The 27,760-nt window shown below is 37.6% G+C and overlaps 1 protein-coding gene across 1 annotated transcript in view; it reads left to right on the forward strand.

Moving 5' to 3' along the window:
* The first annotated feature begins 3,593 nt into the window (after window positions 1-3,593).
* POU6F2 (POU class 6 homeobox 2) overlaps window positions 3,594-27,760 on the forward strand; it is a 496,479-nt gene continuing 472,312 nt past the window's right edge. Inside the window, exon 1 of the mRNA XM_055347656.2 lies at window positions 3,594-3,756. Within this exon, the coding sequence (XP_055203631.1) occupies window positions 3,652-3,756 (105 nt within the window). The 5' untranslated portion in view covers window positions 3,594-3,651. The remainder of the gene's footprint in view (window positions 3,757-27,760) is intronic.

The following is a 27,760-nucleotide window of genomic DNA, read 5'->3' on the forward strand; positions in this document are numbered from 1 at the left end:
AAATATACTAAGTCTAGTAAGAGTGTCTTGATGACTTTTTGAACCATCTGTTCACTTTTTTTTTTTTTTTTTTTTGCTTTTGGTCCTTGGATTAAAGAAGCCTCCAGGTATGTTAGCTCTTCTCATCCCCAAACATTGCAAAACATTCATCAAAACAAACGGAGACAGAGATGACCAACTTCTGCACTTTATCTTGATTCCCAGTCCTCCATTTATCTATCAGTGTCCTTTGTGGTTTAAGAAATCAAGGACATCGCTATCCTGAGAAGCCAGGGACTGGGATTTTGGGCAATGGCAGGACCTCTTTTGGTTTGACTTACGGTGACCTTTTGCCATCACTGCTGCCTTGCCTACAAGAGTATCTTGGAAAAGGACGTATCTAGCTGCTTCGCGATCCAGGAGGGGGCTTTAGAGGGCCAGAAAATGCACAACATTATGGAAATTTGATGGGAGGTAAGAAAACAGAGAGATGATGCTAATGGTGAATATTTCACTCAAGGAGTCTCCTTTCCTAAATGCTACTGTGGGAATGGGAATCAACATTAGTTGGCATACCCCCATTCTCTCCCATTTGTTTTCCATTAGTCAAACCTTAGAAGTGTCTGCCACCCACACTGATGGAGAAACAGATGGTTTGCTCATGCTGTTCCCCTTGCCCTGAACAGGAGCTGCCCTCTGTTTATATCACAACCCAAATCTTTTCACCATCTGCATAGAGGCTTCCTCCCTTCCCCAGGAGAATTAATCTTTCCTGCGCTCCATAGACCTCCCATATGGGAAAATAACTAACACTTGCTGGGCACTTACACAGTATAGCTCAATAAGCTTTCACAAAACATTATCTCCCCAAATCCTTACACTACCCTTGAGGGATTATTATCACTGGTATAAGACACGAAATCCATGACTCAGAGAAATGGCACTTTCTCAAGGCCACGCTCTCTGAGAGGTCAGGGAGGGAGTCCATCCCAACCCGAGCCGGTGCATTATGGTGCCTAAAAAGTGTCAGCATGTTCCACCAGCTAGCATCAAACAATTCCCCCAGATAAATCTTTTAACCATTTGGTTTATTTTTATTATGTTTCTAAAGCAATCTGTGCTGTTTTGCGCTAACACCAATACAGTACTTGGCACCTAGTACAGGTTCCATAAATATGTGCGGAAGAGTGGGTGCTTCATGTACGATAGTCACTATTGTGAATGTTACTTGACTCTGTGGTTTCATATGAAGGGGCTCCAGTTTTGGATTCAGAGCAGGTTCAAATCATATTCCTATTAATCATGAGTTGTTACCTTTTTTTTTTTTTTGAGCCTCATCTGCAAAATGGGAATAACCATCTCTGCCTCACTGAGTTGTTATTTCACATGTAACGTACTGTGAAGTGTCTGACACAGTGCCTGGCTCAGCCTCCCATCAATGCTGGCTAGTAATAATTATAATTCATATAGGCCAGATGGTCATGTAAACAACTGGAATATAAGCAAAGAGTGTTGTCCCTACGCCAATCGGAACCACCATAATTTGTGGGACAGAGCTTCAAAGGAGGTCTTCGGCCTCATACTGCAGCTTGGCCAGCCTCTCCCACCCACCTCCACCCACACCCCCAGCCCCCAGCCCCATAGGAAGGCGCTTAAGAAGCTTAGATCCCAGGGGAAGTTGAGCCTTCGATCGGGTGGCAGCGCGTGGGGAACCCAGGCTGCACTACAAAGGACGCGGGACGCCAAAACCACCCCCGGGCTCACGCTATCCGCGCACCGGCTCTGCTGCCTAAGTCCGAGGACGCAGGCGGAGGGCGCGGGGCTCCCGGGCGCCCAGGAGGGCGGTGCCGCCGGGGTGCGCTCCAGGCTTGGCTGCAAGCCCCCCAAGAATTAGAAAGCGGGAGCGGCTGCTCAGCGGCTGCTGCGGCCTGGGACTACAGCTCGCCCCTCCTCCGCAACTTCCCACTGGTCCCGTCACCTGGCTTTCTGTCTAGTGTCCGCCCAGGCGGGGTCCCAAGAAGGCGATGCCAGGAGCGGTCGCGCCCCCTGCCCTCTGTGAGCCCGCAGGTTTCGGGCAAGTTTGGCTCAGTCCTTGTCGATGCTCCAGGCTCTGCTTCCCTGGCCTCCCCTTCCCTGGCCAAAGGAGATGATGGGACGCCTGAGGTTCTGATCTGGGATAACTGCAGAAACCCCCGGGTAGGACTTCAGCGCAGACGGGACATTTAATGATGTTGAGAAGGGCCTTTCCTCAGTTAGCCCTCAGCTCCCAGGAGGGCTACCCAGTTGGTGCACGGTCTCATTTTATTTGGGGATGCTGATTTAACTGTGTGTGTGTCTGTGTCTGTGTGTGTGTGTTTGTGTGTGTGTGCGCGCGCGCGCGCTTCGGTCCTTCATTCTTTGCTCCTAAAGATTTCTTTAACAATGTTGAAAATTGTTTTGTTTTTTTTTTCTTACTTGAAGTTCCTTTTGATTAATTTTCAAGCAGTGGATATTATGCAATAATATACATAATAGTATATATTCTGTATTAAATATTTCTCATTGCTCCCCGACCTGTCATCAGTTTAGAGCCTTGAAAAAAATCTCCATTTTAATATTAACACAAGGTTTTCCCATAAATTTGTTTTGAAAAGTTAGGGAGAGTATACTAACTAATGAACTTCAGTTAAAAAGTAGGCAAATGCGAATGTTCTTCACTGCCACAAAGCCACCAAGTTAACGGATGGTGTTTATGGATTTGGGTTCTTGGAGAGCAACTTTACAATACCTGTAGGATTGTCTTGAAAGTCAGGTTCCGATCTTTAGCCTAAGAAGGTTAAAAAGCTGGTAAGTTATATTCTTGTCACCCTTAACAATAACTGACCCATAATGCATTAGCAATCTCTCCCTAGATTGTGAGGAATCAGATAGTTAAAATTAAATTTAGAAAGTTAAAATACTTGTCATCACATTAAAAACACATTACATCAGTTTAGATGAGCTGCAAGTAAATCATCCCCTTACCTTTCAGAAGATAAAAAGTTTAGTGACTACTATTTACACACTTTGAATATTTTATATTAGAGTGGTCATCATCATTTACACGGATTATTTTCTATGTCCACTTCCAATTCACAAATATCAGGGTGTTTGTTATGTAGCAGTTAACATTTCAAGCTTCTCTGAAAAGGTGTCCTTATACAAAACAACAGAGATAACTGCATATTATCAAAAGGTCATTTAGAGATTTTAAAAATAAAATCATTAGGGACCCCTTAAGAAAAGTAGAGCAATGAACTGTAATTTTAAAAATGTATATAATAGCACAAAAATCAAAGTCTTAATGGACACTCATTTGAGATAGTTCATTTTGTTTTTGTTTTGTTTTAAACATAGATTTCTAGAGCATTAAAAACAATCCTCATAGGTTTGTTAAACCTTTAGCGGAAGATTACAGCCCATGTTTTTGTCTTTGGTGAATAGCTGTTTGTCTCACTTTATTTACTTGGTATTGGATATTTGTCAATGTCATTTCATATCTACAGAAAATTCTTACGCTCTGTGGAGGTAGTGAATGTGTGTGTGCGTGTCTGCCGGAGGTCACATGACGGTTTCATCCTATTTGGTGGAGCAGCTTGACTTTTTTTCCCCTTGCTTTTGGTGATGGTTGTGAGTGCAGAAGTTGATTGACAGATGCATGCCAGAAACCCCCATTCTCCTTTTCAAAGACAACATATGATGGATTGCGATCTCTCAGCGCAGCAGGACACGGGGACCATGCAAGCTGTAATTGGTCAGGTATGGAGTCAGCCATTTCTCAACTCCCCTTTTTTCCACAAGGGTCTCACCATATGATTCACATAATTCATATTTACAGTACCATCTTTCTATCTGTATCTTCAGCTACCTGCCAGTGTAGTGCTGAAAGTGCGAAAGGCAAAATGCACCCATTAAATCTGACCAGGGAAACCTCAGCTTAAAACTTCAATGCGATCCTTTTAAACAAAAACTAAAACAACAACAAAAACACTGAAGAATAAATCTAATTTATAATTTGGTCTGAATGTTTCTTAAAAATCTATTTTAGAAATTTGCTTTCTTTTTGGATTTTGATCTCTGAAAGAAAGAAAGTGCGAGAAGAGAATCAAGTGTGGTTTCCTAGGTAGTAGTTAATATTTTTCTAATGCTGTTCAATATTTTTATTTTGACTGTGTTCTCTCCTTCTCTCTTTCTCTCCCTCTCTCCCTTTCTCCATATGGGAAATATAAATATATAAATACATGTGCCTTGACTTCTAACCCAGATAATGTGTGATTGAGCCCGGTAAATGTAGTAGTAGTCTTGGTTGCTGCAGAGGGGCAGGCTGCAAATTAAACACTGTCACAATCTGAAAGGTCCAGGTGGTCTGCTCGCGCTTCCTAATGCAATCCAGCACAGCAGCTTTAATAAACAGCTCTATTTAGTGCCTCCTCCTTGTATCTAGGGAGGTGAGCTGGTCTGGGGCTGCTGTGATGAAATGCCAGAAGAATATCTCTCAGAGGCCTCACAAGCTGATTTTTAGAGCTTTCCTGCTCTGTCGTCTTTGTCTTCCAAATGGGTCAGTGAGTCTTGCTCTTTCTGTTTGGTGCTTTCTGTGAAGTCAGTAGTTTATGTTTGTGTTAAAATGTTTGCGTTGTAAGCTAAATCAGAAGACGAAAAGGATCATTGTATTTTCATTTGCCTTCAGATAACTAAAGTGGTGGAAGGAAGGATAGTACCCCGCTGCAAAGGGAGGGTGATTTTTCTGACTATGATGGGGGTGGGGTAAGGAAAAAGGAAATATACATGGTTTCTTTTCTTTTTTGTAATGTATTTTTGACTAAATTTTTCTAAGTTATCTATGTTTACTTATGGATTGTTAACTCATAAACCAGACTATGGTCACGAATATTTATAAACTCCTAAAAGTTTTTTTTGTACACTTTCCAATCAAGACAAGCTGGCAAGGCAATGACATAAAATTTGTTTGTTTTATGTTAATAGCATGGTGGAAAATATATCATCTTATTCTGTTTTCAACAAAATTATAGAAAAGCACTTCAGGGTTCTGAAAGCACATGGTTTATTAATACCAGCATGCTTGCTTCATAATGTATTTTTAGATGGAAAATGTCAAATACATAATACCATGTTTTCACAGGCTCACACTATTTTAAAAGAAGTAGATATTTGCTTTGACAGGGAAATATTTTTTAAAACTTTCAAGTTAATTTTCATTCTATAGGCATATATAAAGTGAAGTCTCTAGGCAGGAGAAAATATATAAACTGATTTTATATACTCTTAATACCTGTTTCAATGTAAGTATTCACTGACGAGCAAATATATCAAATATAGCTAAAATAATTGTGGTGTAGGGAATGAAATAAATATCTGTTACAATAGATGACTTTTGCATACTGAAATAAAACTTGAGCCCCTGATCACTGTCTTGTCCTGTTTAATAAAACTTTTCTTAGGTTGCAAGTCCTGTCTTCTGTATGGCATAGTTATGGTTCTTAATACCGTGCAGAATTACTGTACTTCAATCTCTAATAAGAATAGGATTTCCTTTTTCTATATGTTTCTGGTGAAAAATCAGGAAAGTCACTTGTAGTTTGTTATTCAGTATTGTTTATTGGAAATCAATTGTAAAGGCATATACTTTTTAAAGGCTCAGGTATATACTTAAAAAAATGAATCAGGACATATTTTTACAGACAGTAGGCTTAACTTCTAATTTGTCAGGATTTAAAGTTAGTTATTATTACATAGCTCTGTATTTTGTATGTACTCTTTAGTATAATTTTTAAAGGTTCCACATGTCTAAGAACTCTACAGGTTAATGACTTCCTATGAATACATTGTAAATAGTTGCATCAAAGTAGTCACATGCTTTCTGAAGGTGTTATTTCTCATAATTTGTTAAAAACGCCTCAAAATGCCAAGTCAGTAAATTACAAAGGCAATTGTGCTGAAGGTTGTAAACATTTCTGTGCTAAAATTTAGAAACTAGAATGCTTATTTTTTATTTGAAATTGAAACAGTAAGTATTTAAAAGGAAAGAAGAATAGAATATTGTCCTATATGTATACCATAAAAGTCAGAAAGTCTATATTGAAACCATATCTAGAAATATAAAAAAGAAAGGTGGTATACATATTTGAAGTGGATTCATTTTAATAGTTACAGCACAGATCAGTGTATTTACTCAAATGATTACTTCTGACAATAGGGAAAAGAATGTGAAAATAATTTTTATTGCTCTGCTGTCACTCAAAACCAGAAAGGGATGGTTTATTTTTTAGCTCTTGTCTTAAATATCATCTTATATCTACTCAGCAGGTGTGAACAATCCCATTTAATAATGCAAATGTTTGTGTTTGTTTCTGCTCAAATACGTTTTGGAATAATTATTATTTTTGTCTTTTTTTTTTTTTCCTGTTCTGAGTGCTGTTCCTAGATGGCTTTGGGTTGGAGGAGCAAATAACCAGTTTTCAGTCAGAATATTGAAAGACTCCCATGAAGTATGAGCTTTAGGTTTTTTCATTCACTCCTAGGATGAAATATCCACAGTTGCTTCCACTGTAGGGAAGAGTAGACTTTTCTGTTTCTGGCCATGATCCAGCTCAGGACACAGCGCTGGCTTCACAGAGTAGAAATTGCTCATATATGCCTTTCCCCTAGGATTTCTCCTCCCCCAAGCAAGCAATTAAGCAGTCTAGTACTTGGAAGAACAAACTCCCTGCCTAGTATATCAAGATGAAGAAACTTGGTTCATTCACACAATTTTTGGAAATCAAATCAGATTTCTGATAACAATTACCTGTAGTTAGCTTCCTAACCCCTTGAAGGTAGGACGGATTGTTATCCATGGGATGATTTTCAATTCAATTCAATTACACAGTTAATCAGTTTCTGATCGTTGGTTTGATTATCATTTAGAAATGAAGACTTGCATTTCCATCTCTTATGGCCATGTTTAGTGCTTCGTTTCTTTTTTTTTGCAGACCTGAGCTTGTGAGTGACAGATTAGTTCATCAGTACTGCGGACCTCCTGTTTTTGTTTTTTCTCATCTCATACAGTTGGGTCACTGTGTCCAATACTCCTTCTGGCACTGCTGTCCCCAGAGGAGCTAGGCAGCCCACCATCCTGATGCACAGGCCTGAGGGTCCCTGTTGGCTTCACGTCTATAGACTGACTTTTGCAAATATTGCAGAACAGAGGATATTAAATTAGTTGTTAATAAAAACAACAGATGAACCAAATCAGATGAAAATATTTATCAAGTATATCTAAGAGTTTGCTGGGAGTGAGAGAGAGACAGCTGGATAAAGTGATCATGGATGCACTTCCAGTTGACATTGTTAAAGTACTAGTAGAAGAGAGAAGAGACCACACATTCTATATTTTAATAGCATTAGAAGTGCAATAAAAAGCTGTTTACAATTTCCCTTACTGGTACAATAGGTCTTTTATTTTTCAAAGTACATTTCGACCATTTGAAGTGTTGTAAAGTTGTACATCAGAAAACTAATGCAAATGTCTCAGACAGTGCTCAGTATGTGTGCATGCATTTGGCTTAACAGTATCTCCACGTATGTTTTCTTATATGGAGATTTTAAAACACACAAATATTTCACCATTATAGCATCAAAACAATTAATTTTACATGGAGGTTTGTTTATACCATCCCTTGTTCCAAAAAGTATTTAATGTAGATTTAATAATAATTTGCTTACCTAAAATATGCTCAAATTGATGTGTGATGCAAGTGGTCTAGGGAGAGGGGACATTGGCTCTCATAACACACCTGAGGATTGCCCTCTGTCAATTTAGACTGATATTCATGCCTTATATATAAAAATGAAACACTGGGGCTAACCTAACCCTGTTTTACTCATGTGAAGCATAATTCCCATATACTCTTTAAAAAAGTCATTTTTGTGGGTGTGAATGCCTGTATTTTTGAAACTGACAGATTGCTTCAACAAATTTATGTATTTTGGGAGTGTGAAATTATTACTGCTTTAATTTTATTGAGAATACTTTTTCCCCAAGGTATTATGGATGAATGGTATACTAGAAAAAATACAGATTAATTAAGGATTATTCTTTCTTATACATACTGGTGCTAGTATTCTTTTGGTCGGTTCCAGACTGACCAAAATTGAATTTGTACTATGTATTGTTTATTGACCTAAAAAATTTCACTTGATATTTCATTCATACTTATAGGAAAGTCTTATGTTAACATTTTACATTTTACCAGATGGACTTAATTTTTATTATGTTTAGAATTTTTAAAAATTAAAGCAGACATTTAAATGATACAGTCAATTTTGTCCATTTAAGTAAAATTTATCAATATAGTAGTACTACTATACAATAATGTTAATACTAAACAACAATTAGATGAACCTGGGTCTTGAAACTAAATTTTCTTTTCTATCTCTAAGGTCAATTAATGAAACTCTCTGTACCATTCAATTATCATTTTCAATGCTTAAGAACTTAAAACTTTTTTATTCTTACCTCTAACATATGCAGAGAGGTGGCTGCAACTTTTAGAATACAAATGCTTACAAAAGAAAGTTTGCATGTAATAAGTTTCCTGCGTGTAAAATCTATAATATTTGTTTCAGAGGTCAGTGAAGGATGTTTCTTCATTGACCTTTTCTTTGCTATGTAAACTGTATATTACCAGTTTCAAGTATTTTTCTCTTTATTGCTTACAAAAATTGGAATATAATTAACATGTCTGCAAATATTAAAAAACTTCACTTTTCAATTGCATTGTGATATTGTACAAGCTGTTACTCTTTTCTAATGCTTGACTGAGTAGAAAATAAAGTTGTGACATAAAGTGCAAACATGAAAGGATCAGACTTGAAGAAACAATGTGCAAAAAGATAAATATTGACTTTAATTTGAACGCTGAAAGAAAATCCAAATTACACAACTTTGAAATTAATTTGTAATTTATGGCCAAATCTTTACTTGGGAGATAATAGCTGCTCTATGTATAATCTCAAACTTGGATTTATGTTCTTTTTCCCTTCCCTCCCTCCCTACATCCCTTTCTTCCTTTCTTCTTTTGTTCCTGCCTCCCTCCTTTCTTTTTTTTTTGTAGGTGAAATGTGTATCCAATAAAGTAAATTACCAACTCAAGTTTGCTCTGTTAGCCTATGTAAATTGCTCTGTTGAGCCATATTGTCTTAAACTGATCCAAAATTGTAATCAAGATTTGTACCAGTTTTGCTTTTTACACATTTCTTCTGCATCTCAATTTGAAGAAGCGGTTGTGAGTGAAACACTATCACCACATTTCAGTAAAGATTTATTTTTCTTTTTATTATTTTCTTGTTCTTCCCAGTTCCACAGTGTGAGCCAATTATGGTGAATATTGCTTAATTTTTACTGGAAAAATTCCTTCCTGGTTTGCTGTATGCTTGTGTTATTTTTCCATACCCCACTTATAAATGATCATATTATTGTTATTTCAGGGATAGCACTTCTCATAAATGTAAAACCATTGTATGTAAGTAATAGCAAAATAATTGAAAACATCTTTGGTTATTTACATTAAAGGAAATTCTCTAGGTTTTAAAACACTTGTTTTTCAGGTTGGCTGGTCTTCAGAAAATAGCTTTTTGTTTTATCAGTAGCTTTAAAACCCCCATGGTATGAAAGATTCTTTCTTCGAAAGACAGACATTAGCTGTTGACACTTGGCACTGATTCTAGGTGAAATGCAACCCTATTCCTTTCAACAGCACTTTTTTAATTATAAGACAAAAAAAATTGAAGATCAACTGAGTATTCTAACTTTCACCTATTTTCAGCCTTCCCCCGACCCAGGAGGTATATTTTTCCCATGGGAAAAGGTACCCACATAATTTCCAGCACTTCCCTAGTCCTAGGGTCAAAGATGCAAATAAACATGTTGACACCTTTAATGAAAAGGATATAGTCGCTCAAAAGTATTGCTCTGACATTTTGTTCTCCTTCTTCACTGCCATTTTTCCATCAGCTTTTCTTCTCTTTTCCACTGTGAACCAGAGTCAGTTTGATGAGTAATAAGTGAAAAGCGAAATCTTTGTGGGCTTCCCAGGCAGGAAAGGGCACTGGAAAGAGAGACAAGACCTCGAGCAAAACAAAGCAAAAAGGCAGCAGAAAACTCACCAATATACTTGCTTCTTTAGTTTATATTTCTAAGTTATTTTGTAAGTTTACCTCATCTCACCTAGCAATTCAAATCACACACAAAAAATACAGTGAAATAATACGTTAGCACAGGAAAACTAGAATTAAAAAACAAAGTCTAAGAAAAGGCCTCACAGTGCTTGTGCTGTACACAAATTTCAATATTAAGGAAAACTTTTCTTTAAATCTTTAGAGCTTTTTACAAGAGGTTAGCCAGTGCTCCGATGCTGTGAAATAGTACTTATTATTTCTGGAGTTTAATATGATGTTGACCCTGCATATTTTATGACTTTGATTTTTGATGAATAATTTAAAACTATTTTTAGAAGAAAATATTTATCTCTAATACCTAAAAACTTAGAGAAACAGGTATATTTTTAAAAGAATACATACCTGTTAAATGGTGTTTTTAGCATTGATCAGAACTCAGGCAAATTCCTGTTCAAAAGAACAAAGTACAACATTTATAGGGAGCTTAGTTTTCAGTGCAGAATTCATATACAGATTTTTTTAAAGGAAGTAGGTTTTTGTTGAGAGTAAAAGGTAAATATTGTACCAAGACAGAAGCAAGGATACCAGAAGCCGTAATTGATACTGAGGAAATATGAGAAAAGTAGATATTTCTTAATTCTTCAGTTCTTTTCCTCCAAATTGGAAGGGCAGAATGGGCAAGAATGGAGCTGGACACACAATAGTAGGGACTATGGCATGCCAAACTTGCTTCAGACACAGCTAGTTAATTTTGTAAGTCTTAAATAATACTAGAAAACAAGCCTCTTTCAACCTTTTCTCCAAAAGGTTGAGAGTTAGGACAAATGTAAAATGCTGCTTAATGGGCACAAATAAAACAAGAACATCAAACTCATTTCACTTAGTGTCAGTCCTGATGATTCATCATTATGGTCAGGGCGAACTCTGGTCTTTGGGCCGAAACAATTTTATCCATTAAAAAAAAATCCAGAATGTTCCAGCTTGAATCTTATATCCTTAGGGTTACAATATTGAATTCCGAATCGGGAAACTTAATCTTGCAGCCAGATTTGACAAGATGCTGGTTGAATGGTGGGCAGAAGTGATGATTGTGGGATGAAATGCCCTAGGTCAGAATTTGAGAAAAATAAGAGATTTTGTGAAAGTTTGGCTGTGATATAAGAATGCCAAGTTTGAAAATTTCTCTCTGTTCATATCAGCAGATGGTGTTCCAGGGTCTTAAAAGTAAATCTCTGCTGTATTCATTTTCTCTGTTTCCATATTTCTTGAACAAAGTGAGTCTTTACACATTCTTAGGTGCATTTCTTGGTGTATTTCTAGAACTGCTAATACAAGAGGTGTTTGTAGTAATATTCAGAAGGTTTCTGGGAACAAAGGCTAATATGGCTCAAATCCCAAACAGTCCTACATTGTTCCTAGGTAATATATTAATCCTCAATTCAAGAACTAAAGTTGTGATTTCTTTTCTGAAAACTTTTTTCATTTGTAAACAAACCTATATCTAGATTTCTAGTGACAAAAGAATTTAGAGTAAAAATGAAAATGAGGCAGTCTAGCAATCTAATTCATTAACACACATGCACACTCACAGACGTACTTTAAACATTTTGGGAATACTTGACTATTTAACCTCTAATAATCTAAAAATATTTTGTCTCTGTTTTCAATCTTAGTACCTGAAAAAATTATGACAGAGGTTTACTTAAAATACTCCTCTCAACTTGGTTGAGAATGGAAAAATACTTTGCAACTTTTTTGTTTTTGTTTTGAGATGAGGTCTTGCCATGTTGCTGAGGCTGGCTGTGAACTCCTGGGCTCAAGAGACCCTCCCACCTCAGCCTCCTGAGTAGTACTTTGCAGCTGTTAAACATCAAGTTTGTGGTAAGAATTCGAGTACATAGTCGATCGGAAAACTGCAAACGTATGAATACTGTGGTTATGTCCTTCCAAAAACAGGGCGGCTCTTGGGTTTGCAATGTACTGCCATTTGTACTAGTGCTGAAACCTATCAACTGCAATTGCTTTCTCCCTTTCTACCTTTATTTATCAAATAGAATTTAAACAGCTAGTTCAGGCAGAGAGTGGAACATCTGAGTAAAAGTGACAGTACATGAACGCAATTCTTATATGCACATGATTGAAGTGAGTTAGTTACATGGTAGACTCCTATGAGTATTTTTGAATTTTTTACTAAAAAATTATAACAGTAATGCCTGCATATGGCAAACCATTGCAATAGCACAGAATAGTATAAAGTGGAAAGTAAAGTATCCTGATTCCACTCGCCACAAATAACCACTGTTAACTATCTCTTATATATCCTTCCAGAGATTTTCTATGCATGTATATGCAATCCTTACACAACCCAAGTAGAACTATACTATACATAGAGTTCTGCAACTTACTTTTACATATAAAAAATATTTTGAACCTCTTCTCATGTGACTATGAATAGATCTGCATCCTTCTCTGTAGTACTCCCTTTTATGGATATACAGTGATTTATTTAACCAGTTCTCTCTTGATCTAGCTTTTAAAAATAAGTTAGTCTCTGCAATCAGTCTAACAAGTAGAGAAGTTTCATTTCTCTTAACATAAAAGATTTCAGAATTTTCCAAATAGGATTTGTTTGAGCAGAAGAACTCATAAATAGTGTCTCCAGAGAGAAGGTTAAGTGTAATGTTAAAAGTGAAGAGTAGCTTTATGCCACAGGAAAAGATACTTATCATCTATATATTGAATACTCAAACCAATTAAAATAGCAATAAAGATCACAATATTTTATTTAGTAACAGAGAGGTAAGAATGACAGAGAATGGCGTAAGGAGCTGGTTCTCAGTCAGACACACTGTGACTTGAAAACCTTTATGTTTGCTCCAAGCCACCAAACTCAACTGAACAAAATGCTTATTATTTTCTTTCATGAGCCTCAATGCTGTTTATTAAGATAATTGACATAGATGTATGTTTCCAATGCATGATTCAGTCAGTGTATCTAGATTAGCGAAAAAGAGACCAGAAGAAATTCATGGTAATTAATGTCAGTTACATTTCTGTTTTCTATATTTCATATTGTCAGACCAATCCTTCAACCCTGATTCATAAGTTAAATAATGCAGTCACAAGCAGGGCTAAATAAAAACATGTAATGAGACTTAGCTCTTGAATTCTACTAATTTAGGGTTCTGAGAAGGTAGACAAAGTGTACATTATTGAAATATTCCAGAGAATGTAAAAAGTTATGTTTTACGTTTCTTTTAGGATATGTCTCTGCTCGTTCTCTTTAATTACGTCACCTCACATATACTAAGAAGACAGTAACGTAGGTGGTAATGAAATCTTATATTTGAATAAAAGATGGGAGTGTGAGCTGACCATGCCATCTTTCCCTACACAGACTTCCAGAATTGAGCCTATGGAACTGTCCACTGGGTAGGTGTGTTCTTTTTCCCTCTTGTTTCTTCCTTCCAGATGCTAAGACAAGTATGCTTCATCTGTAGATTTAAAGGTAGCTGGCTTCTTTGCCTGGAGCTTAAAACGGGCTTTTAAGAACAAATTGCAGAGTATGGCTTTAATATTAATGATCTTGTTTGAACCCCACAGCTTTAGAAGTAAGTACAGATCATCATCCCCATTTTATAGAAGTGGAAGCTGGCTCAGAGAGGTTATGTGTCTTATTTGTAGCCATATTGCTAATGAGTGGAAGAAATGAGACTTAAACTCATTTCATTTTCTAAAGTTTCACTGTTTCCCTCTGCCTGCCTTTTAGAACCACCGGGGCAACCTTTAAAAAATCTACTGATGTGAAGGACTCATTCTCAGAAATTCTGGTTCTATTTATCTGGGTGGAGCTTGGGTATTAGTATTTTTAAAAAGCTTTACAGGTGATTCTAGTGCACTCTATACACCTATGAAAACAATGTAACCCCTCCTGCCCCCCGCCAATCATAAATCAACAGCAGAAGAGGAATGGAGGGAATGTAGTCTGGTATTCATTTCATGTATCCCTGTGTGTCTGTGTGTGTTTCAGTGGGGCGCTTGTAAACGTTCTTGAATGTCTAATGTTTAATACTATTTTTCATCCAGAAAAGGGCTAAATATTTACCCATCCAAAAAGCAACAGTAGTAATAATCTACCAATAAGTGAGCACTTACTAGGTGCCAGGCACTTTGCTGGTATAATTTAATCCTCATGCCAGGTCTGTAAGGTAGGTACTGTTGTTATTTCCACTTTAGCACGTAGAAAGCTGAGGCTAAGGATGTGGCGCAAGGCCCCTCAAGACAGTTAAGCAGCAAAGCTGGAATTGGTCCGGAGAATGCTGAAGACCAGGTATAAATCCTTAATCATATGCAAAATCACACAATTGAAACATGGCTGTAACATTACCTGTGGAAAGTGTCATCTCTTTATGAAAGCTGATTTCATTACAGCAACATCTCATTTACTCCCTCCCTGACTTCCTCCTTCCTTTCCTCTTTTTCTTCCTCCTACTGTTGCCATCAATAACTGTTGTACTTGGGCTCCAAATGGTGGCCTGGAAGATGATCCTTTTGTAAAATGTAAAATGGTAGACCCCTTGGGGAGTGGAAGGGTGGAGGAGCAAATCGGTGCTCTTTGATAGCTTTCGTCAAAGAGCTGCTCCTAACTTTGAGGCTAGGAGCCACACTAGCCTCAAATAGTTGATGTCCCAATTCTCCATGAGCTATGCCTTTAGATGTGTCCGACTTTAAATACAGTGTCCCAAGTTATTTTCACAAATAAGTTTGTAAGTGCCCCATGTCACAGTCAGATGCCTTTAGACTTATAAAGTAATCTGAGTACAGAGATGTATAAATTCTCTGAATAAATAAATTATTCTTTTGTTAAAGAATAATTATTTAATTGTTTAATAATTAAAACTACTCTTTTATTAAAATTATCACCCTTAGTAAATAGGGCAGCCATAAAACAAATAAGATCAAAAGCTAAGATGGTTTCATAAGTGACATAATAGAATAGATACTTGGGATTATAAAATAGCATTTGAGAGAAATCACACCTTTTCATGATCAGTTTTAATAATTTTTGCAATTTGCTTCACTTTGTTTCTCAAAGCTGGAAGAAATTTTTTAGGGGTAAATTATTTGAGTGCCTTTAAGAAGTGATTTGGAAATATCTGTTAAAAGTATTCTTTAACTCTCATTTCTGCATATGAGAGTTTACCTATTAATGCATATAGAGGTTATACAAATAAAATATATCCTGAAAAGTAAGATATATATATATATATATATAGAAAGAGAGACAGAGAGAGTAGTAGGATATTAGGCACTGTTCTGTGTGTGTTTGTGTGTGTTTGTGTGTGTGTGTGTGTGTGTGTGTGTGTGTGTGTGAAATTCCATGGGTAATTTCAGGAAAGGCTTGAAAACAGGTTCATATCTTTAAAATGCTGATGGAGTCTGAACTATTTGAGATTCATAGCCTCAGAAACTCTTTTATCTTTTGATAAATTAACATTCTGTCAATCATCTATCATCTGTATATCTATCGTCTTTTAACTGATTAAGATTCTTGCCTAAATTTGAAATCAAATTCCACTTATTTGCAAGATAAGTTTGTTTTCTCCATCCATTCTTCACAAAAACTCAACAAAATTCTGGCCAAATGTATGTTGGCACTTCTAAATTCATTTTTATGAAATAATTGTATCATTAAGGATTATGGTGATATGAAGTCAGAGGATTCTACCAAAAAAAGTATATCTTCACTGAAATTTTGGAAAACTTAAAAAAATCGTGCGGTATTTCTCATATTTTGAATTCAATAAAGGGCATCTTTTATCTGGCTGTTTTCAACTAACCTTTTTCCTGTCAAATGGCATTTTAAACATTGTGGCCCTGGAGATGGAGTGGGGCTGAAAAAGAGAACTTTCTTTCTACTTAGTAGTTTGAAATGTTCACAAAATATTATCTTATTTACATTTATGTGTTATGAGTGTAAGGCCAAATAGAGTGTACTCCTAAATATCTCCTTTCGCTTTTACAAATGATTCAGCCATGCCAGACCTCATGGATATATGGTTAGAAAACAAAATGCTGATTTGGTGAAATAAATCAACATGATCTTCAACAAAGCACTTACTGCTTTGGAACATCAGAAGGGAACATAATGCTTGGTAGAGACAGCGTTGTTCTTTTTCTTTTTTTGTCTGGAGCCTGTAATATAATATATCTTATATCTTGTACCGCCACCTCTCCACACCTGCATGCCTCCTTTCAGTGATCACTCTGAATCACAGGGAGGGGACATGGTCATTGTTCAAACAGATAAGCTGAGCCTTGATACCATCTCCTGCAAGAGCCCAGCAATGCGGGAAATTGGGTTGAATCTTTTGAGAGGGAGTAAAAGAGAGACGTGTGCTAGAATCCAACACAGTAGACAAGGATAGGAGTTGGAGATTTTGTGCATTAAGATCTTGGTAGGTTTTCTCGTCTATTCACACCTCCCTTCCTTCAATATTTCTTGGTGGTTTTCTTTCTTTCTAGTTGGACCAAATCTTTATAAGAAATAGAGATTTGAAGGAAATATTGAAGACAAGAGACTATGCTGCCCCCTGGTTATTTGCTTAAAGTCAGCACATTAACTTGATACCATAGCACAAATTATGGGCTCAAATTATTAATATGTTTATGAACAAATGAGCAGAAGAGTATGTCCCTAACTTAACCAATTATTATTTATGTTTAGGAAGAATTACCATTATACATTAATAAAAAGATAAATACATGCCTCATGCACTCATTTTATTCTATTAGAGTTTCAAGGGACAACAAATAAGACCCTTTCTTTAATTTCTTAGTTTGTTTTCATTTAATACTTATAAATCTCATTGAAAACCGTGGCTTTAGACCTGCAACCAAATTGGTTTGCTAGCATCTTGTGCCCTGCATTTTGATCTTCGTACAGTCTACCAGCGGAAAGTTTGGGTCTGAGGAAAAGACCCATTTACCCAGGGTTTCTGCTTCCTACTGGGAGTGGGACAAAGAGGGAAAAGATCAAATTCACATATAGGACTAGAGGCCATGAATGTCATACTCTTGTCATGCACCAATGTAATACAGAATTGCTCCTCGCATGGGTGAAAAGTATGTTCACATGAAAACCTGAGCCCAGGGGAACAGAGTGCCTCCCACCTTTCTTTATCTGGACAATTCCTTCCAGCCAATTTTTTTCAGGAAAGAGTGATATTGGTGTATTATTGAGGCCATTGCCAGACTGAAAATCCAAGCAAAGGGGCTTGAATAGAATAGAATTAACGGCTCTTTGTATTTTCAGTTTAGACTGGTGCAGAGATGTTTCTTTTCCTTTCACTTCTCTCTCTCTCTCTCCCTCTCTCTCACATCTCTATCTGTCTTTAACTGTATAACATTTTCTGTTCTGTCTCCATACCCCCTCCTTCCCTTCTCTACAATGGAATTGGCCCATAATCATCTCAGAACAGGTGAAGAGTTGAAAGCATTGCTAGAGACCACACGGGTTGTTTTTTTCTCTTCATACTCAGCATCTTACTCCTTCCCCTTATCTCCTACTTCCCATACAACTCCTAAGTCTCTCTAGAGGTATGTCCTGGCCTGTAGTGGGAGCTCAGTGGGCACTACGGAATGACTGCTTCATTACAACTATCACTCTCCTAATTTATACCTCAGTAGAATGCTCGTCTCAAGTGGTTTTGAAGCCTCAAGTTGCCTTTGCTCCATTTGTTCCCTCTCAACGTTCCTTGTCTGGGAATTTGTTTTTTGCGCTCTGCTCCTAGCTTCATTTCAGAGTGTATAAATGAGGCTATCCTTGAAAACAGTCATTTTCTATTTTCATATGATGTCTAAAAGGAAAGGGCTTCTCAGCCATGGTTCCTTATTCATACTGCATAACACGTTTAATTTAAGCAGCCACCACCATGGTATCCAGCAGATGCTTATTTTTAGGAAGTCATAATGTTGAATCTTAAAACGTGAAGGGGGGACACGAGGTTCTTTGTAACAGATCTTAAAAGACAAAGGGGAGTGGAGAATGAGGACACAGAGTTTGTGTTTCAGGAGTTTACACTAACTAGATTTTAAGTTACATGGGGACCAGATAAACAAGGCATGACCAAAGGAGCATGACTGAAAAACAGCTTATAAAACCAATATCATTGTCTTCAGGGATTTCATGAAAATATTCTTCAATTTTTTTGCGGCAAAAACAAATCTGAACTAACACTTTGCCACCTTTAAAACATAGTCCCTGAAATATTACTCCGGGTGGAAATATTGTGTTACTATTCACTTTAGCAATGTTTTATGCAGTACAAGTGACTGTGAATAATTTTCATTTTTCTACAGTCTGGGAAATGGATTATTCAAATCATGTTTTAAAACTTTTAATACAAAAGGCCACAGAAGAGTATGTTAATTGGCAGCTTCATGTGTACTTACAAATTGACAAAGTTAATGAATAATAAAATATAATGAATAAAGAGATTATTTTGGTAGTACTTGGAAACAGTGACTTGAGGTTAGGATCTACTCTAGTTGGTTCTTGAATAATATTTTCTCAAAATAATGTCTAAGTAAAGTTATGTTAATGGACTATTTTTTTATTTCTGTGTATAAAGATAAGCAAATAGTAATATTTGATCACTTGACATTTAATTTTTTCTTGGTTTTTCAGCTCAGTTTTCAACATAGTAGTGAAGCTTATTTATACATATACATATATACCTATATATATTCTTTTTAATGAAATAAGTATTGCTCTTCTGTATAAGAAATTAAGGAAAAAGGAATATAGGCAAAGGTAAAAAGAAAATAAGATTTTAGACTAGATCAGTAAAAAATGCAGTGTTGATTGGTTTCGTTTATTTGAATGAGTGTCATGCATAACGGTTATAATTTTCAAGTTTTAAATTAGAATTGTGTAACATTATAAAGTATAAAGTGGTATCTTAAAATGTCAGATATAATGTCTGAGACTGAAATCGGGATTTCTCAGGGGTTGCAGGTTTAAGTTTATGATTCCAGAAATAACCTAAGGGAAAATCTGTCTAGCACTTGAACTGACACTGAGCAACACTGATATTTGAATTGGCAGGATTTTAAACACACACACACACACACACACACACACACACATCAGTGGTTCATATTTGTTTTTCTAATAGTATATGGAAACCTTTTTTTTTTTGGTCTTTTCACAAGAAGTCAAAACTTGTGAAACACGTAAAGTACTCCAAGTTTAATACATCAACGTAGCATTCCGTGGAAGAAGAACATGCCTGGTGTTCTGAGTGCGTATTTCGGAGCATTGGCCTCTTGCTGGTCCAAAGGAGTAACATGTTCTCAGGGGCTTGAGTTTCTCCCTTTGGAGGCAAAATTTAGCTCAGTCATTCCTTAGTACCTTTCACAGCTGTGGGTAATATTCATTTTCTTATCTCTCCTAGAAGTGATTTTTCCACTTGGTTGAATAAACCTTTTGTCCACCTAGAATTCACAAATCTGAGGCTAATAAAAAGGCAAACCCGTCAATTTTGTTAGTGCCAACTCTTCTTTGTTATTCTCAATTTTCCTATATTCATTGAGCTTTGGATAAATACCATGTCATCTCTTTCTAAAAAACATGGGAACTCCAAGCTGCAAGAGTGCTACATGATGTGCCTGAGTGAATAAACAACCTGGAAATTGGAAATAGACAGCAGAGTGGCATGGGATGGGTGTGAGGAGTCACTCAGTTGGTCAGGAAAGCCAGGCAGAGGTTTTGCAAAACAGTGTTATGTCATGGTGGTATAATGACTGGTACTCGGTGGGTTTCAGAGGAGGTAAGAGGAATAGGAGGGAGGCGGGAGAAACAGGGAATTGATTCTGCAGGTCCCAGAGGAGGAAGGGAAGGATAATTCTGCATGGAAGAACGAGGAAAATCCATTTGCCAGGACAAGGGTGCAAATGAGGCTTTGGGCACAGAAAAAAAGTGTCTGCCAGTTTGTTGAACCCAGGGCATGGGGGCAGAGTAGGACTAGAGGCTGACATACATGAATGCTCCTCACCATGCCCGTGACAAGGTTGGTGAGCAGAGCTGGGGACAGGGTTGAGTCTGGAGGTGCTAATCAGTGAACCTCTGAATAAAGAAGGGTTGTGTGGTCAGAGAATCCAGCTGGCTCTGTTTTGTTTTCCCCACTTCCCAGTTTTCTTTACCACTGCTCTTCCCCTCCCTGGTTCCCTGGTTCAGTCCCTCCTCACTTCAGAGCTCTACTTTGCTCTCCCCACTCCTTCAGTTCCCATTCCAATTCACAATGCCCTCAATTCCAGATAAAACCTAAAAACCTGCCATTTTGTATCTTGTCATTCTGCTCACCCACCCACTAATGTGGTGAATTCAAACTCTCTACAACCTGCTGCCATCTTACTTCCCCAGTCCTTAACTTCCAAGAATCCCCATTGACAGACTGATCAACTCAGATCTTCTTATTGAAAGCTTTTCAAACATTTCCCCAGAAGAAATCCCTGGAAAGCCATGTATTGCAGAAATCCCTGGAAAGCCATGCATATTCATTATATTGACCACAGAATTTGAAACCCAATGCTTAATTTCAGAGGTGTCTTCTTCATAGCTCAATGTTCCTCCATTACTTGTGTTTTAAAAAGGGATCAAAAGTACTAAGTTGCTTTCCAGAGATTCCTTGGGAATTCATGAACATCTATCCATTCTGTGTCTTGGAGAATGATTAGAATTATACAAATCAGGACAACTTAATTAGAAAAGATATTGTTAAAGAAGCTGTCTTCCAAGAATTTGACCTCTGAAACTTGTCCTTCTCACTGGCCCACTCTCTGGCATTTGTTTCTCCTGCATCTTCAAGGCAATATTGCTAAGTGGTTAAGAGAGGACTGAACATGACACATGTATACATATGTAACAAATCTGCACGTTGTGCACATGTACCCTAAAACTTAAAGTATAATACAAAAAAAATAAATAAAATAAAATTCCCTTTGTGATTAAAAAAAAAAAGAGAGGACTAAAATATTTGTTTGGCTACAGAGGGAGAAATTCCCTCAGTCCTTGTAGAATTATAAGGTCCCAGTGAATAATTTTTTATTAGCTACTTGAGGCAGGGGCCATATTTTCCCACAGTCTCTAGCAAAATTCTTTATGAGCATTTGAATACCAGGCCCATCACCTTTTATAGCTTTTATACCTTGCACAACTTACTTAGCTCCTCTGTGTTTCGGTTCTTGAACAGTGAAGCAAGAGTTATAAAAATCACTACCTCAGAGGGTTGCTGTGAGAATTACACATAAGATAATTCATGTAGAGAATGAAGCACAGTGCTTGACTCACAGAAAACACTACATGTACATGAGTTAATCTGATTATTGCCACCCATTTACTTCTTGTATCTATCCTCACATTCTTGCTTCTTCAGTACTTAAACTTTCCTTGTAGAAGAAATGGAAGTGCTCATCCATCTTTGCCTTTTGTGCGAGATATTGCTGGTCATGCTTCTTGAAGCTCCTTAGTAAGGGGCTTGGCTTTTTTTTTTTTTTAGACAGACTTTTGCTCTTGTTGCCCAGGCTGGAGTGGAATGGCGCGATCTCGGCTCACTGCAACCTCCGCCTCCCTGGTTCAAGCGATTCTCCTGTCTCAGCCTCCTGAGTAGCTAGGATTACAGGCGGCCACCACTATGCCTGGCTAATTTTTGGTATTTTTAGTAAAGATGGGGTTTCACCATGTTGGCCAGGCTGGTCTCAAACTCCCGACTTCAGGTGATCTGCCCGCCTCGGCCTCCCAAAGTGCTGGGATTACAGATGTGAGCCACTGCACCCAGCTGGGGCTTGGCTTTTTTGACCCTAACCTTCTACTCCCAGTTTTCTTACCTCTCTTCTATTTATTTAACTTGCTATTGCATCCTCCTTCTCTCCAGAAAGAGTCATTCCCAAGGTTTGCTCACAGGTTCTTCTCTTTCTTCAGTATTCCCATCAGCTTTAGTAACTCCAACTATTATTTCTATCTATTCTTTCATCCACTTGCAGCCTTGACCACTTTTTTAGAGCATTATCTACCTAGAAAACATCCATGACTTTCCCTTCACAAGCATCATGTTGGATGCTAAAGGCATCTTTCCTACAAATCCACTCCACCTGAAAGAATAACAGCACTTACTTTTTACTTTTACTGTGTGCCAGACTGTTCTAACAACTCTGCTTGTGTATCTATTTCAACATGAAAAAGTGGCAAAGTTGAGGTTCAAGTTCAAGCAGGCTTACTCTATGTTTATACCTCTTGACTTGCTTATATCCGCAAAGGCTGTCAGCCTTCCATTCACTGAATCTTGGGCCCTCAGTCACCTTGACTCCCCCCACATTTAATGAATGGACAGAGCACATGGAATCTACCTGGGTTGAAAAATCTCTTTATCCAGTCTTGCTCCACCCTCCCTTCCAGACTTTTGTTCCTCTTGCCTGAATTATTGACATAATTCCTCTCTAGTCTTCCTGTTCCTATGTTTTCTGTACATCAGTGACCTTCACACATTTCTTTTTTTCAAACAAATTTAACTTCAGAAGCCCCAAATGTAGAGCAGAGAAAGGCAGTGGGGCTCTCACTGAAACTGGGAGAAGAATCCAGATTTCCACCTGCTCTGTGTTGACTTCGTTCACTATTGAGCCAGATTCTGGATAATTTCCTTTAGACATGGCTTGGAATGCATTCTTCCCTATTCTGAAACACGAGGTCATGCAAAGCCCCATCCTGTCTTTTCCTGGTTTGTTTTTTTTCTTTCACTCCTCCAATTCAGACTCTAAACTCTAGTCTAATTGAACTAGACTACTCACTTTTCTCAAACATCTGCAGTTTCTTTCTTCCTTATCTCTGAACTTCCACAACAATTTCTGTTTACTTAAATCTTGTCCATCCTTCTGAAGCAATAGCTCCTGCAGCAATCTTCTACCTGTCTGCCTGAACCAGCCTGGCCTCATCTGAATCCTTAGAGCACATCGTGCCTCTTTTTGGCATCCACATTCTGTTTTCTTTTAGGGGTATTATAAGCCTGTGTTCTATTTCCCCTTGATGATGACCTCTAGGGGATTACCGCCTATGTAGATATGTGTTCAGCACACAGCTTTGAACCTAGACCCACCAGACACAAACATTTGCAGATGGTGAAAAAAATTCATTCACCCAACAAATGCTTATTGAGTATTTGTTAAGCAAATTTCTTAGCCCTCCAGATACAACAAGGTCCCAGCTGTTATGGACTGATAGCACGTATGGGTATATGTAAACAAATGTGATAAGTTGCTCCTTCCCTGAAGAAGGATGAATTTTATATAGTTTTAGGATTTTTAGAGGAAAGAGATTATCAAGTCCAACTGACCCAAGACCCTTGTTTTAATTCAGAGATTAACTGATTTGTTCAAAGGCAGTGGCCAAACCTGGAAGAGTCCTGAGTCCTGTTCTCTGGGCACTTACATCACAACTCTCAAGCCACTTTTGACTGGTCTCTAAGCATAAGATCTTGTTGGTTTAGAAAAATGGGAAAAACAGAGAATATCTTTGCAAAATTCTTTTTATATGTACATTTATTTTCTCTGAAGAATTTTTAAATGATCAAGTCTTTTATCTTTCCCTCCTCTATTTATCTCTCCCCAAGCCCCTTTTCAACAGTCATGTGAACAATATATGCACTTAATTATTGCTTTACTCCTCATTGCAGTTAATAAATTACCTGTGACATCTCCCAGACCTTGCAAGTTCCCAAGATTGGGGTGGTGGAGGGAATCTTCTCCCATGTTCTTTATCAGGTACATTCTAGTTTCAGCTGTCCTATGTGATTAAAGTGTACTTGAGTGAATTTTAACAAGTCAGGAAGATAGGGTTGCAGTGCTCAGGTCCCATTGAAAGGAGTTTCCCAATGAGAGAAGTTTACATCACATACAATATGATCTCATTTTTAAAAATCATACCTATATGTAGACATACAAATATTTTGATATTTATTGAGATGTCATGGGATACATAAATGCCATTAGGAGATCTGAACAAATTTAAATAAGTATTGACATGTTCTGTAAAGTATTTTCAATGCAAGGAGAATTTTAGGAAAATTTAAGCAGTAAAGATATTCTTGGTGTTAATCACATTTTTTTTTTTTTTTTTTTTTTTGAGACAGTATCTCGCTCTGTCACCCAGGATGGAGGGCAGTGGCATGATCTCGGCTCACTGCAAGCTCCGCCTCCGAGTTCAAGCAATTCTCCTGCCTCAGCCTCCCAAGTAGCTGGGACTACAGGCGCCTGCCACCACACCCGGCTAATTTTTTTTTTTTTTTTTTTTTTTTTTCAGTAGAGACCAGGTTTCACCATGTTAGCAAGGATGGTCTCGATCTCCTGACTTCATGATCCGCCTGCCTCGGCCTCACAAAGTGCTGGGATTACAGGCGTGAGCCACTGCACCCAGCTGTTGTTAATCACATTAGTTGATATAAGGGTGAGTTGGAAGAGGGCAAGGGAAGAAAGAGTAGACCAACAATTATGCTTAATGACTCAACAGTGGAGAACATAGCAATGGGCTATGTTCTTCAGGAGTCAGATGCTGGAGTTAAGTAGAAGGCATTTTGGGATAGATCCTAATAGCATCTCCCCTATATAGGCTTCTTTACATGACATTTGAAAAATGTGGAATATACTGTTTGGCTACAGAAGGAGAAATTCCCTCAGTCCTTGTAAAATTGTAAGGTCCCAATGGATACTTTTTTATTAGCTACTGGAGGCAGGGGCCATATTTTCCCACAGCCTGTAGCACAATTCTTTACACATAGTAGGCACTCAATAAAGATTTGTCAAGTGTATGAATGTGCAGGGTTTTCATAAAGGCATGATCCAAGGCTGTTCAGGTACTCCATTTTTATCGCCATTCAGAACTTACAGCTCCCATAGCAACAATAACTTGTACCCCTCAAGCATATGTAGTATTTAGTATTTCTGTATGTGGTGTCAACTTTCACGTCATAATATACTATATGTGTAACTGGTTAAGTTACTGTTGTTGTGGGAACCATAGGCTTTTTCCCACCTAAAATAAGCCCTTGCTAGCCATCCTTGTCTATGCAGAGGTGACAATTGTACAACCTTTCCATGCCTAACTCGTCTCTCTGACCCTAGGCCTCCTGTTTGGTCGACACATCCAATGACAGGTTTACGTGCTTTTTGCAATGACAATGCTGTGCTTAATAGTCTTTTTTGCTAGTAACGCTGTGACATTAATATTTTGAAAGCCCACTTTTAGATTTATTATTGCTTTGTTGGGGTGTACCATTTAATTACATGTACATTTTGAAAAGGGGATCAATTCAATAATCAGTCTGGTTATGAGATGTTCCTAGGCATGATGGCACAGAACAAATATGTTGTCTTATCCTGTCTCATGCCACCAAAGATGAAATGTACTTGCTTTTTTCCCTTAAAGTAGGTACTAAAACTTTTTATTTTCTGTTCATAATGAGAGATTTTTTAGAGGGAGCTTCTTAAAACCTGGAAAAAATTACCAGCCCTCATTTTAGTTCATTTTGTAATTCATCTTTGTGAATGGCAAGCTAAGAAAAGTGGACAGTGGACAGTCAGGGGTCAGTTAGGGTAACTCAAGTGGAGTTAAATGCTTCTCGTCTCCAGGTGCCAGCAAGCATGTTTGGGGGGACATTGGAGCACACTGTTTAAGCAGATTGGCCTTGAGCCAGCAGATTTCTGTTTGTGTTACTTGAAGTTTATAGATATACTCTTGGGAAAATCCTCAGAATATGTGTGCTTTTCTAAATGGGAAGCCTCTTACTGTTTAACACTGATTCACTTATAAGGCTTTTACTTCTAGCGATCACTTGGACTGTCTAGTGAAGCAAATACAATATTTTTACCAATGTTTATTACACAACAGCCACTAATATCAGACTGCTCTCCACTGTCTATCTTCTGCTAAATGTTCTCTTCATTTCTTCTACATCTCCACCCTCTCCATTTTCTCAACATACACACACACACACACACACACACACACACACACACACAGACACACCCTCCCAACTTACAATGAGATATTAATCTCTCATATGCATTCATAGCCCTGGCCTCAAGACCAATTTTTGTTTCTCCCAATGCTATAAATTGGGTCACTCAAACATATTTGTTGAAATGGAACAAAAACACTCTGACATTTTGTTTATAGAGTATTTAGAAAAGATCAGGGTCAACAGAGACTTGTCTTCCCACTCCTGTCCTTTTCGTGTCTTCTCTGCCCCATGCACAGGGTCTCCTGTGCACTGTTGGTCCTTCCTTATCAATCACGTGGCCTTTCCTTTTCCTTAGATCTCCCAACACCTTGGTCCTTGGCAAGCAAAAAATGACCTGCCCAGTGTTGTTTGTTCAAATAATCTGTAACTGAATTCATACCTAGGTATTAATATGTGAGTAAACATGCAGTATTTATTGTTTAAAATGAGTTTCATGGCATTACAGTATATTATCCTTAAAGATTAATTTAATGGTAGAAATTTCATATTGGGAAGATGAGAGAGATGTTTTTGAGTGAATAGTTCCTTACCTCTTAACCTGTGTGACCTATCAGGTTACTTTTTTACCTTGATGTTCTTGATTGTGCCTGCATAGTTGGTAAATAGTTTAAAATGACTTATGGGTATAGCAGCGTTAAATTTCCATAATGAGACAAAATATACTAGAAAGGTCATTCTTTGACACAGGCCATTTTGATTTTTTTTTTTTTTTGCATTGGGTTAGAGTTTATAAACAAAGAGTTGATAATAGGTGATATATTATTTAATTCATGTGATTTGTATCGAGTACTTGTTATGGGTCAGGCATCTATTCTGGGGATAGAAGATTACTAAGATAACTGTGGTCCCTGTTCTCACCTAGCTTGCATTGTAGACAAGCAAACAGATGAGAAACAAGTAAAAAATCAAAGGAGAATCTCAATTTGTGGTATGCACCAGAAAGGAAATGAAAATTATTACTAAGCTAGCGAATTATGATTGAGGATGGGAAATCTACTTTAGATGAGGATATGTGGGAAGACCATGTCTGAGCTCTCCCCTAAAGGTTGCATGGTCAACCTGTTGACCACGGCTGGTGCTGCCATGGGAGAAATGGTGATAATGGTGGTGGTGGTGGTGATGGTGATATGATGTTGATGGTGATGTGATGATGATATAATGGTGATGGTAATGGTGATGGTGATGTTGGTGATGATGGTTATGTAATGGTGATAGTGATGGTGATGTAATGATGATGGTGATGGTAGTGATGTGATGATAGTCATGGTGATGTGATGATTGATAGTCATGGTGATGTGATGATATTCATGGTGATGTGAAGATGCTGCTGATGGTGATGGGGATGATGATGTGAATGGTGATGACGATGTTGGTGATAGTGATGATGTGGTGGTGATAGTCATGGTGATGTGATTTGTTGGTGATGTTGATGGTAATGTTGATTATAAGCCACAATGGGGTTTAAAACTAACCTGTGGTAAAAATAACAGGGCTATGTCAAATGTAACTCCTTGACA

The sequence above is a fragment of the Gorilla gorilla genome, chromosome 6, assembly GCF_029281585.2.
Source record: "Gorilla gorilla gorilla isolate KB3781 chromosome 6, NHGRI_mGorGor1-v2.1_pri, whole genome shotgun sequence".
NCBI classification, from domain to species: domain Eukaryota; kingdom Metazoa; phylum Chordata; class Mammalia; order Primates; family Hominidae; genus Gorilla; species Gorilla gorilla.